General features: G+C 41.4%; 1 protein-coding gene across 2 annotated transcripts in view; it reads left to right on the forward strand.

Annotated features, from left to right (window-relative positions):
• Positions 1–14,060, forward strand: part of Pik3c2g (phosphatidylinositol-4-phosphate 3-kinase, catalytic subunit type 2 gamma) — a 367,852-nt gene that overhangs the window by 307,927 nt on the left and 45,865 nt on the right. For both annotated transcript variants that reach the window (NM_053923.1, XM_039106948.2), the window contains 1 exon segment: positions 7,065–7,140. In NM_053923.1, the coding sequence (NP_446375.1) occupies positions 7,065–7,140 (76 nt within the window).

Raw genomic sequence — 14,060 nt, forward strand, 5'->3', positions numbered from 1 at the left:
GTGTGTGTGTGTGTGTGTGTGTGTGTGTGTAAATAAAATATATCTTCATAGAACATTTCATATCACCCAATGACATTTAGCTCAACAACAAGGAACTTTAGACAAATCACAGCCATTTTTTATTTGTTCACCAGATACATAGGAAGAATGTCCTACGTGTTTGAATGTCCATACGTCACTGTTCAAAACTGGACAAAGCAGGACATGAGCCAGACACTAAGATATCTTTCTTGTCACCCAAGTTCAAATTGGCTGAGTATGTTAGGAAGGAGAATATCGGGCGTGTCACTGGGCATGAGTGGGAGTCCAAAGTCTGAAGCTCAGCACATGACCTTTGAGTCATCCATGAGACTCCAAAAATGCTAAACAGAGGTTTACATACATTGAGGAAGAATGGTTGGCTAAAAATATACATATTGGAATTGTCCCAAATAACTGGTTATCAAAACTGGAAGAAATTAAGTAATCCTAAGTACACTGAGAAATGGAATTTTAAAGAGACATGGTTGGAAAAGCAGACTAGGCAGCCCACCAATTTTAAAGTTTGGGGAGACAAGGTCAACTCAGCAAAGACAGCGGGAGAGACCAATCAGCTGAACCCCAGAGAACAGAGTGGCAGGAATCCAACAAGGGAGGAGGATGTAAATGAGGGAATGGCTGTCTGCTCAAATTTAGAGAGTCAACAATCAGGGACTAGCATGGGTTTGGTAGCTCACATCAGTGATCTCAACAGTCACAAAGCTGATGCAGGAGAAGCACAACCATTAAAGTTTGTTAGGACTTTAACAAACAAAAATCCACCTGGAAGAGACTCAAGTAAAGATGAAGAGAGAATTGAAATATAAAGTAGAAAACAACTTTGAAGTAGACTTTCTATAAACATAGAGAAAGGTAGAACGCAGGAGAATATAAGTCAATAATTTTCTTTATTTATTTATAGCACACGTGCATGCTGCTTTTAAAACACATTCATTTAAGAAGTGAAATAAAGAGAAAGAAAGACAGGCAGAGAACAGAGCAATGACCCTGAGTAGGAGGACAGGGGATCTGTTGCTCCGATTGCCTTCAAATTAGAGTTAGTCCATCTGTGTAACAGAAGAAAGGGCAAATGTGATGACCCTGACAGATTATGTTGGAATATGGGTTCTATTCCACGAACGAGGAAACCCATGAAGAGATTGGGGAGGAAGAAATACCGGAATTTGAGGAGCAAAGACTACAAGGAACAAAACAGTCTTATTGTCAAATAGTAACAGGATTAGTGATGTTCGTAGAATTCTCCATAAAACATTAAAGATGCACTCAAGGGTGGGTGGTGTCGCCATTTAGTATACAGTCATGTGTATGTGTTTCCAGCAACCAACGTTTGGCAGTTACACTTGAAGAGTTGGACACACACACATACACACACACACACACACACACACACACACACACAACTTGTTTTGTCACGTGAATAAAGAATGAAAAGAAAGAAGGAGTCATAAAGAACATATAGAAGAATTAGCATAAAATTAGACCATGAAATCCAAACTGACCAAAGGCAGACATAAAGACATGGAATATATTTTGATCATTGAAAAGCTCCTGCAGTCAAGATGTTTTGCTGTCTTTTAAGGGAACATATAGTGGGGAAGGTGAGGCTATAGAGTAGAAGACTATAAATTGTGATAATGGAAGAGTCCTGATCACTGGTCAAGGCAGACCACAACAAGAGTGACTGACTGGTTGAACACAAGACAAGATCATTGAAGGCAAAGGGCGCAGAAACAAAGAGCCGGGATGTTGAAGGATGGTTCACATGAATGTTTAAATATGTGTCATGACCTGTATGAGTGTTTAAATGTGTGATATGACAATAGTACTATGAAGAAAACAAATATATATAAGGATAAATCTCTGTTTGAAAACTGAGGTCCAGTGCACCACAGATCTATAGGGAAGTGTAACACCAAGGGACAAAGAGTATTGGTCTGTAGACATTGTGTCCAAGGCATGGCGCGTCACAAAAGAATGGATGTTGCAAAGAGACATGAGGACACCTACCTCTCATGCAGGGCCAGGGCTCTAAAGAGGATGAAAGAGAGAACAACCATCATCTCTGGACCTTCCAGAGGGGCAGAAGAATAGAATTCTCAGAGCTTCTGGAGTAGTTGGCTAACTACATGCTCCAGGAATTACTTCTATGTGTCCATTTTCCTTCAGTCTACGTGCCTTGTCATCCTTCCAAACAGAAATGATCGTGACACATTCTCCTGAAGACTCACGAAAGTGAATACGAGTTTTAGGCTTACCCAAATGACTCGAATGTTCTAGAATCCCTGAAAAGCTTGTTCTGGCCATGCCCCCATGTGCCCTCTATATCAGTCTGCTCCTTGATAGGACACATCACAGCCACGAAAGTGAGCCTCGGCTTACTGACTACTTTGCTGATTTCAATTAAGCACCAGCACTCTCTATTTCTAGACTGGAGAAGAAATTCATGGATTTTGCCTCAGAACGTAGTTCCCAGTAAGTACTTACTGAAGAACAACCTCCTCTTTATTTGATTTTTGTGGGATCCTGTTTTTTTATGATGGAGATCCAGAGCCTTGCTCCTGGTAGACAGAAACTGGTGCATTAAGTGACATCCCATCCCACATAACAAAAGAATGTATAAGATAATTTAGGATAAGTGACCACTGATTGTTAGTTGAACTCTCTGGTCATTGAAATAACCAAAAATAGGCCACATACTTTCAAAGTACCTTGTAGTGTACCCATATGGGTTGATTGAACTTATTATCCCAGGGATAATAAACTTCTAAATTAAGCAAGATGTCTTTCCTGTTAGTTCCTGAAATGTCACCACTAGTTAACTATTCCCCTGTGTTTATACTTCTATGTCATTGGACACTGTTTAATTCTGGTTGGGATACTAAACACTAATTCTTTATTGCAGCAAATGAGATAATATATAGGCCACCAAGTTCCATTCAGATTTCTGATTAAAAAATCAAGTAATTTTGGTAAATACGTCATAAATGTTGCATGAACAAAAAGGGAGCCATGATGTGTGTGGTGGCATCACAGCCCCCTGGAAACCTGCTACCATCAAAGCTGGGTATTGGAGAGTCACCCAAGTAAATGCTGCCATATCCCCCGGAGAGCAGCACCAGACCAGATGGAAACACAGGTGTGGGCTATCAGTGAAAGCAATTGTGTCACTAACATTCCTGTATGTTTCCAAACTACAGGTGAGATGCAGAATCGTAAAGAAATCTAAAGAAAGTTAATGATTATTTTGATGTTTAGTAATCTCATCATTTGAGACGGTGCCTCACTATGTAACCCACATTGGCCTTGAACTCATGATCTTCCTGACTCAGCTACACTGGACGTTGAGCTTGCCCTACCTGATTTATTTACTTTTTTTGTCTTTTTAGCTTCCTTTTTGGTGACATTGGCCCATGATTCTTTTGCAGAAGGAGAAGAAACCTTGTTCCAATAAAGAATTAGTGTTTAAATCCCAGCCAGACCCAGGATTAAAAAGAATCCAATGACACGGCAGTATAAACTCAGGGGAATAGTTAACTAGTGGTGACATTTCAGGAACTAACAGGAAAGACGTCTTGCTTAATATAGAAGTTTATTATCCACTGGGTAATAACCTCAAACTTTTGCCAAAAAGAGAGTAATAATAGTTGACTAGTCAGCCAAGATCTAGAAAGGTTGTATTTCTCCAACTGGTTCTGGTCAGAGTGAGATTTGATTTTAAACATACGAAACAAAGAAAAATAACTTGTAGTCAAACTTCTTGGCTCTGGACTGTTTGATTTCCTTAGGTAGGGGCTCCTGTTCAACAACCCTACAACAGACCAAAATGTAGAGACAGAATTCGACAACTGGCTGATTTGTAATGTATATAAACTGTTAATAGGACTATTTACACGAGCCAATGCAGTCTGCACTGGAAGACAGATCTCGCCTTGTTCTGCGGCACATGTTTGAACGGCACTGTGCGTGAGTGGCCCGTTCTCAGTCTCTACTCTCAGAAGTTCTGTGGCTCACAAGAAAAGAGTGAGTGACCATCCTGGGGCCACTAGTAGACAAATTGGAGAGGAAGAAGACAGGAGCATGTACAAAAAGTAAGAGGATAAAGAAAGCAGAACATCTTTGATGATAAATGTAATCCACACAGGTACTCCTAAGGAAGGGCTGGAAACAGTAAAGAGGAGGAGAATGAACCATGTCCCCATCAGGAACAGGTCCCTTCGTTTAAAGGGTAACCATCACAATTTCATAAATTAATTGTTAAATATGTATTTTGGAAGATCTGCAGAAATACAGTGGAGAATGGTTGGCAACCACCTGTGATAGCTCAGACGGAAACGGAATGTGCTGGAACTAGGAAAGTGGCTGTCACACAGAAGGAAGACATCTACTTCAAGGCTTGATGCTACTTGTGGCAATCGTGTCAAGGCTGGTGAAAGCCTCCCTGGAACAGGCTTCTCTTTCGTTCTGTGACACTAAGTTCCAGCGCTGACTCCTCATCTACTCAGGACTCTGCACCTACTTCACAGAAGCTTACCCGGGAACTCCTGAACTGTGGCGCTGTGATCGCCAGAGTTTGCACTTTATTTTATTCGTGGGACAAGAAAAGAAGAGAACCAAAGATATGCTTGGTTTGAGCCTGGCGTCAGGAGGAATAGAACAATGGGGGTGGGGGGGACTCTCACTTCTTGATGCTCATCTTTGGATGGTCCAAAGGAATGCAGATACAGAGTTGGGACCGAAGAGACAAGTCTTAAAGAAAACCTTTGATTTCTGAGTCAGTAAAAGTGTCAAAAAGAAGTCACTCTTAAACACTGTATTGAATTCCGACAGACTTAAAGTGAAAGATTTAAACTGTAGACAAATGGAAAATGGGTAAGGAAACAAGCAACAGCTAGACATGGGAGAGAAATGGAGAGAGTCTGGTATTAGCCGATACCAGAAAAGCAAATGGCAAATCCTGTCAGTGAAGACGAAATATTTGCTGGATTTTGAAAAGAATACTTTTTAATATAGAGATTATTAGAAGTAAAGATGAGAGTATATTTTAGTATAAGCAAAGCCTGCAAATGACTGACCATAACATAAGTAGAAAGTGAAGAGGACCCAATGTGAGTCCTCCCGTGGGCTCACTGTGTCAGGGACAGCATTAGTCACAGGTGTTCTATATGCATGAGTATGCATTGTACGACTTTCCAGTCAATGATATTTAACACAGACGAAAAATAAAACAAGGTAAAGAGTTAATGAATAGATTGGGTTCCTACGGGGATGGGGGATAAAAAATAGTCAGGCAGCTGGCAAGGGGTTCAGCACTGTCTGGTGCTCTAGGGCTGCTGTAACAAAATGTCACACCATTGGGGCATAAACGGGTTATCTGAACATTCTGTCAGTTGGTGTCTAAAACCAGTACATTGGCATCAGAGGATCCTTCTCATAACCCAACAGAAGAAGCTATGCTAGATTCGTCCAGGGTCTGTTTGTAGTGTTCTCTTTGTAATATCCAAACTGTCCCTTTTTATGACAGTACCAATAACATTGGATTCAAGGATCCCATCCTAGATACTGTAGTTACTTTTCTATTGCTGTGAAGAGACACCATGACCAAGTCGATTTATAAAAGGACATTTTTACTGGGACTTGTCGTTACAAAGACATAAAGTCCATGGTCACCATGACAGAGAGCATGGCAGCAGGCAACCAGGCATGATACTGGATCAATAGCTGAGAGGTCACATCCGATCTACAAGCAAGAGACAGAGAAAGATCTGAGTAGGAATGGAGAGGGCTTCCGAAACCTTAAAGCCTGCTTCCTGTGCCAAACCTCCTCCAACAAAGGTCCCACCTCCTAATCCTTCCCAAAGAGTTCCATCAACTGGGGACCAAGTATCTATACATATGAGCGAAGAGGGCTGTGCTTATTCAGTCTGCCATACTGTATAACTAGTTGTATCCCGAATGACACCGTCTCCCCATCAGATCTCTTTCTGTGGTTCTGAGACTTGCCAGGTCAGTGTGTGGATTTGTGGGAGAGCAAGATGAAAAGCAGCCATTTCTTCCATTGTAGCAAGAAGGAAGGACTGTAATTGTGTGTGTCCATAGAATCAATGGCAGTTTTAATAGTGGAAATAAAGTTATCAGGAGAGAGGTCAGCCTTGGAAGTAATCCTGATGGAGGATTGAAAGACCATTGAACAGAAAGAGAGAAGGCTGACCTGGGTAGCCTTAATAGATAATACCACATTGGCGCGCACGTAGATGATGGACTTAATAATTCAGTGTGTCCTTTACACAATCATAGGATGTCTTTGGAGGAGGAAGTGCATTGACTATGTGAGAGTTAATAACAAAATAAATGCCAGTTTCACTAAGGAAAGGCTATTCTCGGATTAAGCAGGCGTGCTTACATTTGGAGTTCAAGTTAAATAGAAATTTATTTGTGGTGATCTCTACTTTTATTACTAAAATGAGCACAGTTAGAATTCATTCCCTTTAATGCTATTTCTCCCCTAGAGTGTCCCAAAGAAAGACATTACCTTATGCATTTACCTGTCTCTCAATATGCCCCCTTATTCCTCCATTCTGAGGAGTTTAATCGTCAGTTAACATTCTCCGAATCGAACCTTGAGTAATGGTTTCTCACAAAGCCAGCAACTATGTCATGTGGAGAGCAATTTTTTCTCAGGAAGCTTTATCTAAAACTTTATGTTTTCCAGGACAGGGAGATGTGAGATTTATGGATAATTATACAATTACAGAACATAAACATTTATGATGACCTCCAGCAACACAACCTTGAATCTCTTGAAGAAATATAATTTATCTCAAGCCATGTAAAAAGACTAGACATGGCAGAACAATATTGACAGTACGGTTGCAAATCAAACTTTTTCTGTTTATGGAATTGATAACAGGTACTCATTAAAAATCATGTGATAATAGCACCGTTCTCATGCAAGAGTGAACAGGATTAATAGGTAAATATGAGAAATATTCATAAATACTATTGTATTTTATCTTTTTTCCTTTCAGAGTGATTGTGTACTCAGTTTTTTTCTCTCTGAACATATACAACAGACCCTTGAAGACTCTCCATTTGTGGACCCAGGCAAGTGAATCCATCACAATTACCATGGGCAGTGACTGTGTATGTAATCGTAGGGACGATCGGCTGGTAATGTCTTCAGTGCCAAATGATAATGCCTTTTTAATGCTAAGACCTTACTGTTTTCTCCCTAACCATTTCTAAAGAGATTGAAACCCCTGAGAATATGGTCTTCAATTTAAGATGAACATAGATGTGTTTTGTCCATTTACCATAGTGACAGGGGGCCACTCCATTCCCTATTTCAATCAGTTGTGTTTTGAACTTAAATTGCAGTCCAAAGGCAGAATCTCTGTTTTCTCTGGCATAGGAGTCTTGCAGTTTTACCACTAACTTACAAAGCAAAATAACAACAACAACAACAACAACAATAACAATAATAATAATAATGGAGTTTCACTCTTACATTTTAAAGCCCATGACTCTCTACTCCTTGAACAAAGCCTTGCATCGGTGCCACCATTTGGTTCTCTTCCAAATGTATCCTGTGCAAGTTCTAACGGACATTCAACCATTTCCTTGAGATTTACGCAGGCTCCCTTGAAGGCTCCATAAGTTCCAAGCATTTATAATATATTTCACAACAAGAAGTGGCAATCCAATAACATATTAGTTTTATATAAGCACTATTTTCTTGGTTTTACTTGTATGTATCTTCGTTGGCCAGCATGTATGTGAGTACAGCACATGTACACAAGTGAAGCGAAGTCACGGGTGGCTGTGGCTCACTTGATGAGGGCACTGGGAACTGTATCTGTGTTACTGCAAGAATAAAGTGACCTCTTCTTAATCACAGAGTCATCGTCCGCCCTACACATGCTGATTTTAATCTCCATGTTTATAAATGCATCACTTTCTGGCCAGCACCAATCCTTCCAACTCTCAGCCTTCATTTTACCCGTGTTGACCTCCTGACTCTTGTTTAAGGTTAGATCCACGTGCTCACATCTGCTTATATCTGGCATCCCAGGTACTTAGTTTTCCGAATGACGTGTTATGTGGCATAAGTATTTATTAAATTGTGCATCTGTGCTTGCACATAGCCAGCCTCTCTTGCTATGTGAAAAGTAACACTAAGTCAAAGACTCCCTTTCCCAACCTGCACTGCTCATTCTTAGATCCTGAGATAATGTATGAGGATTTCCAGAGATATGGGAGTGGGGGTGGGGGAGAAATTGAGAAAGAAAAATGAAAACAATCAATTTTAATTACCTGAGGAGATATTACTATCCCCAATAGAACAAAGTTTAATAATACAGACCCAGAAAAAAAAAATAAAATATCAGGTTGTTCATTTCTGGAGATGCTGTCAGAATGGAGCTGTGTGGGCCTCTGCTCTGCCACTAAAGCCCCTCAAGGAAAATTGCTTCTTTACATTTCAAGAAATTAAACCTCAGATTGCTGTCAACGTTTTGCTTTTGTTCGTAGTACTATTCCTGAAAGGTATTTTGAAACGCATGTGCACCCAAAATCACGGTGGTTATTATAGAAACTAAAGCAGCACTTTGAGAAATGTTTCCAATTTTAAAATTTCTCATGTCATCAATACTCAAGAATTATTTCAACAGTTATGAGTAACAAAAGATTTGACCCATGCCGGTCAAAGCTACAGGCCACCTCCTGAAAACAGATTATTGTCTTAAAACAATTGACATTTTCCAAGCAGGGTATGCAAATCACTGTAATAAGCAAGGATTCACGGGAAGCTGTGCCTTATTTTGTTCTTCAAATCATTTCCTCCTTCGTCATTCTGGAGTCCTAATCTTTTGTCACAGAATAGCTGCTGCTGACTGTTAGCAAGAAGCCTGCTTACTTAAGCATTATGCCCACCGGTGAGTTGAGAATTTTTAGCTTATGTTGTTAAATGATTAGAGGGCAAAGTTATTCAAATGCGTTCCAATTGTGATTTGCATAGAAACAACCTTAAGTGGAAACCACAGGCTTTGGCAACTTCTGCCGGAGTGGTGACGTGGAATACCTATGCCTCCAGATGTGCGCCTCAAAAATTACATAAGGATGCTGCATGTGCTGGGTATTCAGTTGTCAACTTGACACGCGTGTGAGAAGGAGCCTCAACTGGGGAACGACCTCCATCAGATCGGTTTGTGGGCATGTCTAGAGAACGTTTTCTTATTGATGAAAGTAGTCCCAGTCCATGTATGCATTACCACCCCTTGACAAGCGGGTCTGAGCTATGTAAGGATGGTAACCAAGAGAGCCACAGGATCAGACCAGTAATCGGCATTCCTCCATGGCCTCTGATTCATTTCATGTATTGATTTCCTTCCTTGACTTCATTTAATGATAGACTCTAACCTGCAAGTCAAGTGGACCATTTGCTTCCAGAGTTGCTTTTGTTTGTGGTGTTTATCCACAGCGACAGAGAGCACACTGGACCGTGTCACGGTAAACCTGGGAAATACTCTCAGTGTCTCCTGAAACAGGACTTTATCTTTTGTCATCTACTAAGATATTCCTTGGTTCCTTGTTGTCCTTCAAGTCACTAACTTCAGTGATGACTCTACAGTATGTGTTTATTGCAGACGAGGCCTCTTTGATTGGGTAAACTGTGTCTATACTGTGCACCTTGGCATTCCAAGAAGAACCATGAAGTCTGGCTTCCCATACAATAATCACTGAATAAGCGTTGACTGTGACAACCACAGATACATGGTGATAATCTCTAGAGAGGTAGATTATTATTTTTATAAAGGGAAACAGAGAGACATTCAGAATCGTGTTGTCTTCTCACAGTCCTAACAAGTGAAAAGTTGTGGTACAGGAGAGCTCCCGAACACTAGAATATTTTTAAAGAATCACTTGGGAAAATATCCTGTACAAATTATTATATTAAATGATGTTGACTCCGTAATACAATCTAAAAATCCTTGTGGATTTTATTTTAAGTGTCCCCATATCAACTCTCTGGTGATATAGTTTTCTGTATGCTGCAAAGATTAATATAGCTTGCATGGTTTTACACTTCCGATAATTAAAGTGTCATAGTCAACATAGGAGAAATGGTTTATTTCAGTTCACGATTTCAGAGATTTTAGTCGACGTTCATTTGGTCATGTTGTTTGGGGATCTCTGGTCAGACCCAGACAGTGGGTGGAGTACATTCATGATGAAGCAAAGTTACTCATGTGACAGAATAGGACGGAGATAGGAAGAAAAAGGGAGTGGGGTTCTGTGGCAGAACCTTCCCCTTATGAATAAAGAGTTCAAGGAGCCAATCACTGGGACTTCTGGGTCAGAGAGAGGAGGAGGAGAAGCAGGCGACAGATACCTCCTTTGGACAGAAGAGTTAATTGAGGACACAATGTAAGTAGGAGAGGCCCTCAGTGGATCTGCCAGGTTCTGCTACTGGAGGATTTATAACGTAGAAGAGCTTACAGCGATTGTGTTACCTGTTGATTCTAAACTGAGTCTCTGTGGTGTTTTCCTTCACGCAGCAACGAGGTTCCAGAGAGAAAGGCAAGGCAGGGCACGAGAAGTGCACCCCGACTAGTCGTGGGAATTTGGAAGTGTGGGATCGGTGTGGCAGCAACCTGCCATGGGAACTTAGTGAGCCAAGTGGAGAGATTTCAGAACTCCAGGTCAGAGAGTCTGCCAAGCTGAGAACAGGCCGGTCTGTCCACCAGTGCCCTGCTGATGGTAGCGTGGGATTCATATTGAATAATCCCCGCTACTGGGTTCTAGTGTCCTTCTCAAGAGAAAGCCCTTAGGAACAGACCTTTCTCCCAGGAGTTTCACCTTCAACAGGCTCTGCCACCTCCACATTGCCATAGGCTGAGGACCAAGCCTTCAAAACACAGAGCTCTGAGGAACACGCTCAATACATAGCACCTTTCATATGAAATCATACTGTCACACAAACAATTCATCCGTGCCCAGCCACACAGTTCTCACATGTGAAGGGCGGATACAAGTCAAAGTGTAGGAAGAATAAATTAGGTAATGAAGCACAGCCTTGGACAGTAGCTATCCATTCCACGAGGATAATGGAATCATCGTTTGTGGAGGACATTTGTGTGAGCGCAAGCTTTGAGTAATGACCTCAAGTCAGTGCCTCCACTTTATGATGTGCCTTTGGAAGAGAACTTGAAGTCACTCTGGCCACTCACTAGGTTAGGTAATGGTCTAGCTGGCCACTTGATTTAAAAAAAAAGTCTAAACTATAAAGGTTGAATTGTGGATTATAGGTTTTCAATTAAAGTATTTCATTTGACGGAGGAAATCTGAACTGCCATGTTCTAAAGCTTGACTAGATAAATGTACATAAGGATATATTATATATTTTAAGATAGAAAACATCTCAGCATGCTGTTCCTAAGTATATGTGGGCAAGCACTAGAGAAACATTGGGGAAAGTTCTGGCACTGAACGCAATTGGATGGTCAATAAAACAATGCAGCAGGAGATGCACCTTTGCCCTTGATTCTATTAAGAAACAAATATTGTCCAAAGAAACCAATATCTAATTCTATTAGGCTAGGGTAAATCGTGAAACAAGACCAACGATGTTCTGAAAGTATCCTCAATGAACAAAGTGAAAACAGTTTATGTGGTAAGATCTTCCTTTTAAAACTCAGAGAAGCAACAAGATAGAGATTAAAAAAAAAACATACATAGCTATATGTGAGTTCAACTCATCTATTGAGAAAAAAAAACTTAAAGATGAAAATGCAAACCGTAGCTATATTCACTGTAAAATAAATAAACAAACAAACAAACAAACAAACTCACCCACATGCCTAAAACAAGTTTATTTTATAAGGTTGAAATTTTAGATACAAAGAAAGTGGAACCAGAAGTCAAAATATTGATGAGGAAAGGAGAGATAAGTCCTTACGTGTAGGACTTACTTCAATTACAATAAAATAAATAATGGAACCTCCATCTAGACTGTGAAATTATGACTAAAGATACGGGATATTATGACTCCTCATTAAATATTCTAACAGCAGCACACATAAAGCAGAGACTGTGAGAGAACTTGAAGTTCTCAGACGCACACCAATTAAAGAAGATTCTAACACAAAACTTCCCATCTGTGGCAGCCCGGGTGACACACAAGGGAGTGTGTTCATAGGAAACTATAATAAAATGAATAAGGCAAATGGTTGAACCAATGCACTTCCTACTGAAAACAGAGATGAGATTTTCTTCCTCTGTGCCTATTAGACCACAGGAAAGCTTAACAGATTCCAGAAAGCAGACATACTCCTGACAGGATCACTTAATCGCGATATAGTAAAGATTGATGGAAAAGCTAGGAGACAACTACATTTGGAAATTTAAAAATGAAATATATTTTTAATGATGGTTGGGTCAAAAGAAATTGCAGCCCCAAATTTCCAAAGCTTCAACAGAGCACTATCCATTGTCCCAACAACATGCAGATGCCACCTCAGCCGTGCTGGTCTGATGGACAGCCCGGCTGACCAGAAACCACAGAATCATAATACAGAACATAACGGCCCTGGCAGAGATTTGACTGACTCTCAAATATTTAAAATCAGACAGTTATACCACTGCTTAAACAGTTAACGATGGAGACCAGGGGAAATTTATTCACACTCGTACATACCAGAGTTTCAAGAACTATAAGGGCCAAAAATATGAAATCAGAGATAAATATCATTTCGTGATAATCCATCAGGATTCTAAAGGAATATAATCTATCATTGCAAAAGAAAAAAAGACCCCCCCAAAAAAAACCCTCACATGGCCATCTCTGTGGACCCAAAGGACATTTGATAGGATTAAATTTTCTTTTAAAACACTGAAAAAGTAAAAAGAAATTGCCTTTGCCTGAGAAACTCTAACAACAGATGTGAGAGAAAAAAACATTGGGAAAATTCCCAATAAATTAAAGATCCTCCGTGTCTCTAAGCTGTACAGAAGGTGGGTGGCAAGACAGGGCTGTCTCCTTCACCTCTCAGCCCTTTCCCCAAGATGTGTCTTCTCAGTAAGGATTCCCATTGCCGCCCATCGAAATCACGGCCTGCCTGGATTTCACTGCTTTTATCTCCCTACATTACTTACATTCCCTGTAATGTAAGCCTTACTTATTGTGCCTTTTTATGATTATTTCTCATATGCTGGGACTCCACATACTTATGACAGTGGCTTTTTCAGAACAGGTTCAAAAATACTTATCAAATAAAAAAAAATGAAATAGGACCGGAAGTCCCCCACCCGCGGATCCCGGCCCGCAGCAGCTCTCTGCTCCCAGACCCGGTGAGAGAGAAACCCAACCGCCTGGTCAGGTGGGCACTCCTGAGGCTGCAGAGCGGAAGAGACCACCAACACAGCTCACCCCTGCCCACATCCCTGGCCCAAGAGGAAACTGTATAAGGCCTCTGGGCTCCCGTGGGGGAGGGCCCAGGAGCGGCAGGACCCCGCCGGACCCTGAAGGAAACAGACCGGATAAACAGTTCTCTGCACCCAAATCCCTTGGGAGGGAGAGCTAAACCTTCAGAGAGGCGGACAAGCCTGGGAAACCAGAAGAGACTGCTCCCTGCACACACATCTCGGACGCCAGAGGAAAAAGCCAAAGACCATCTGGAACCCTGGTGCACTGAAGCTCCCGGAAGGGGCGGCACAGGTCTTCCTGGTTGCTGCCGCTGCAGAGAGCCCCTGGGCAGCACCCCACGAGCAAACCTGAGCCTCGGGACCACAGGTAAGACCAAATTTTCTGCTGCAAGAAAGCTGCCTGGTGAGCTTGGGACACATGGAAGCAGAATTTCTCTAGGACCCAGCATTTTCTGTGTTTACCGGAAGTCCCCCACCCGCGGATCCCGGCCCGCAGCAGCTCTCTGCTCCCAGACCCGGTGAGAGAGAAACCCAACCGCCTGGTCAGGTGGGCACTCCTGAGGCTGCAGAGCGGAAGAGACCACCAACACTGCGCACCCCTG

The sequence above is a fragment of the Rattus norvegicus genome, chromosome 4 (assembly GCF_036323735.1).
Source record: "Rattus norvegicus strain BN/NHsdMcwi chromosome 4, GRCr8, whole genome shotgun sequence".
In the NCBI taxonomy this organism is placed as follows: Eukaryota; Metazoa; Chordata; class Mammalia; order Rodentia; family Muridae; genus Rattus; species Rattus norvegicus.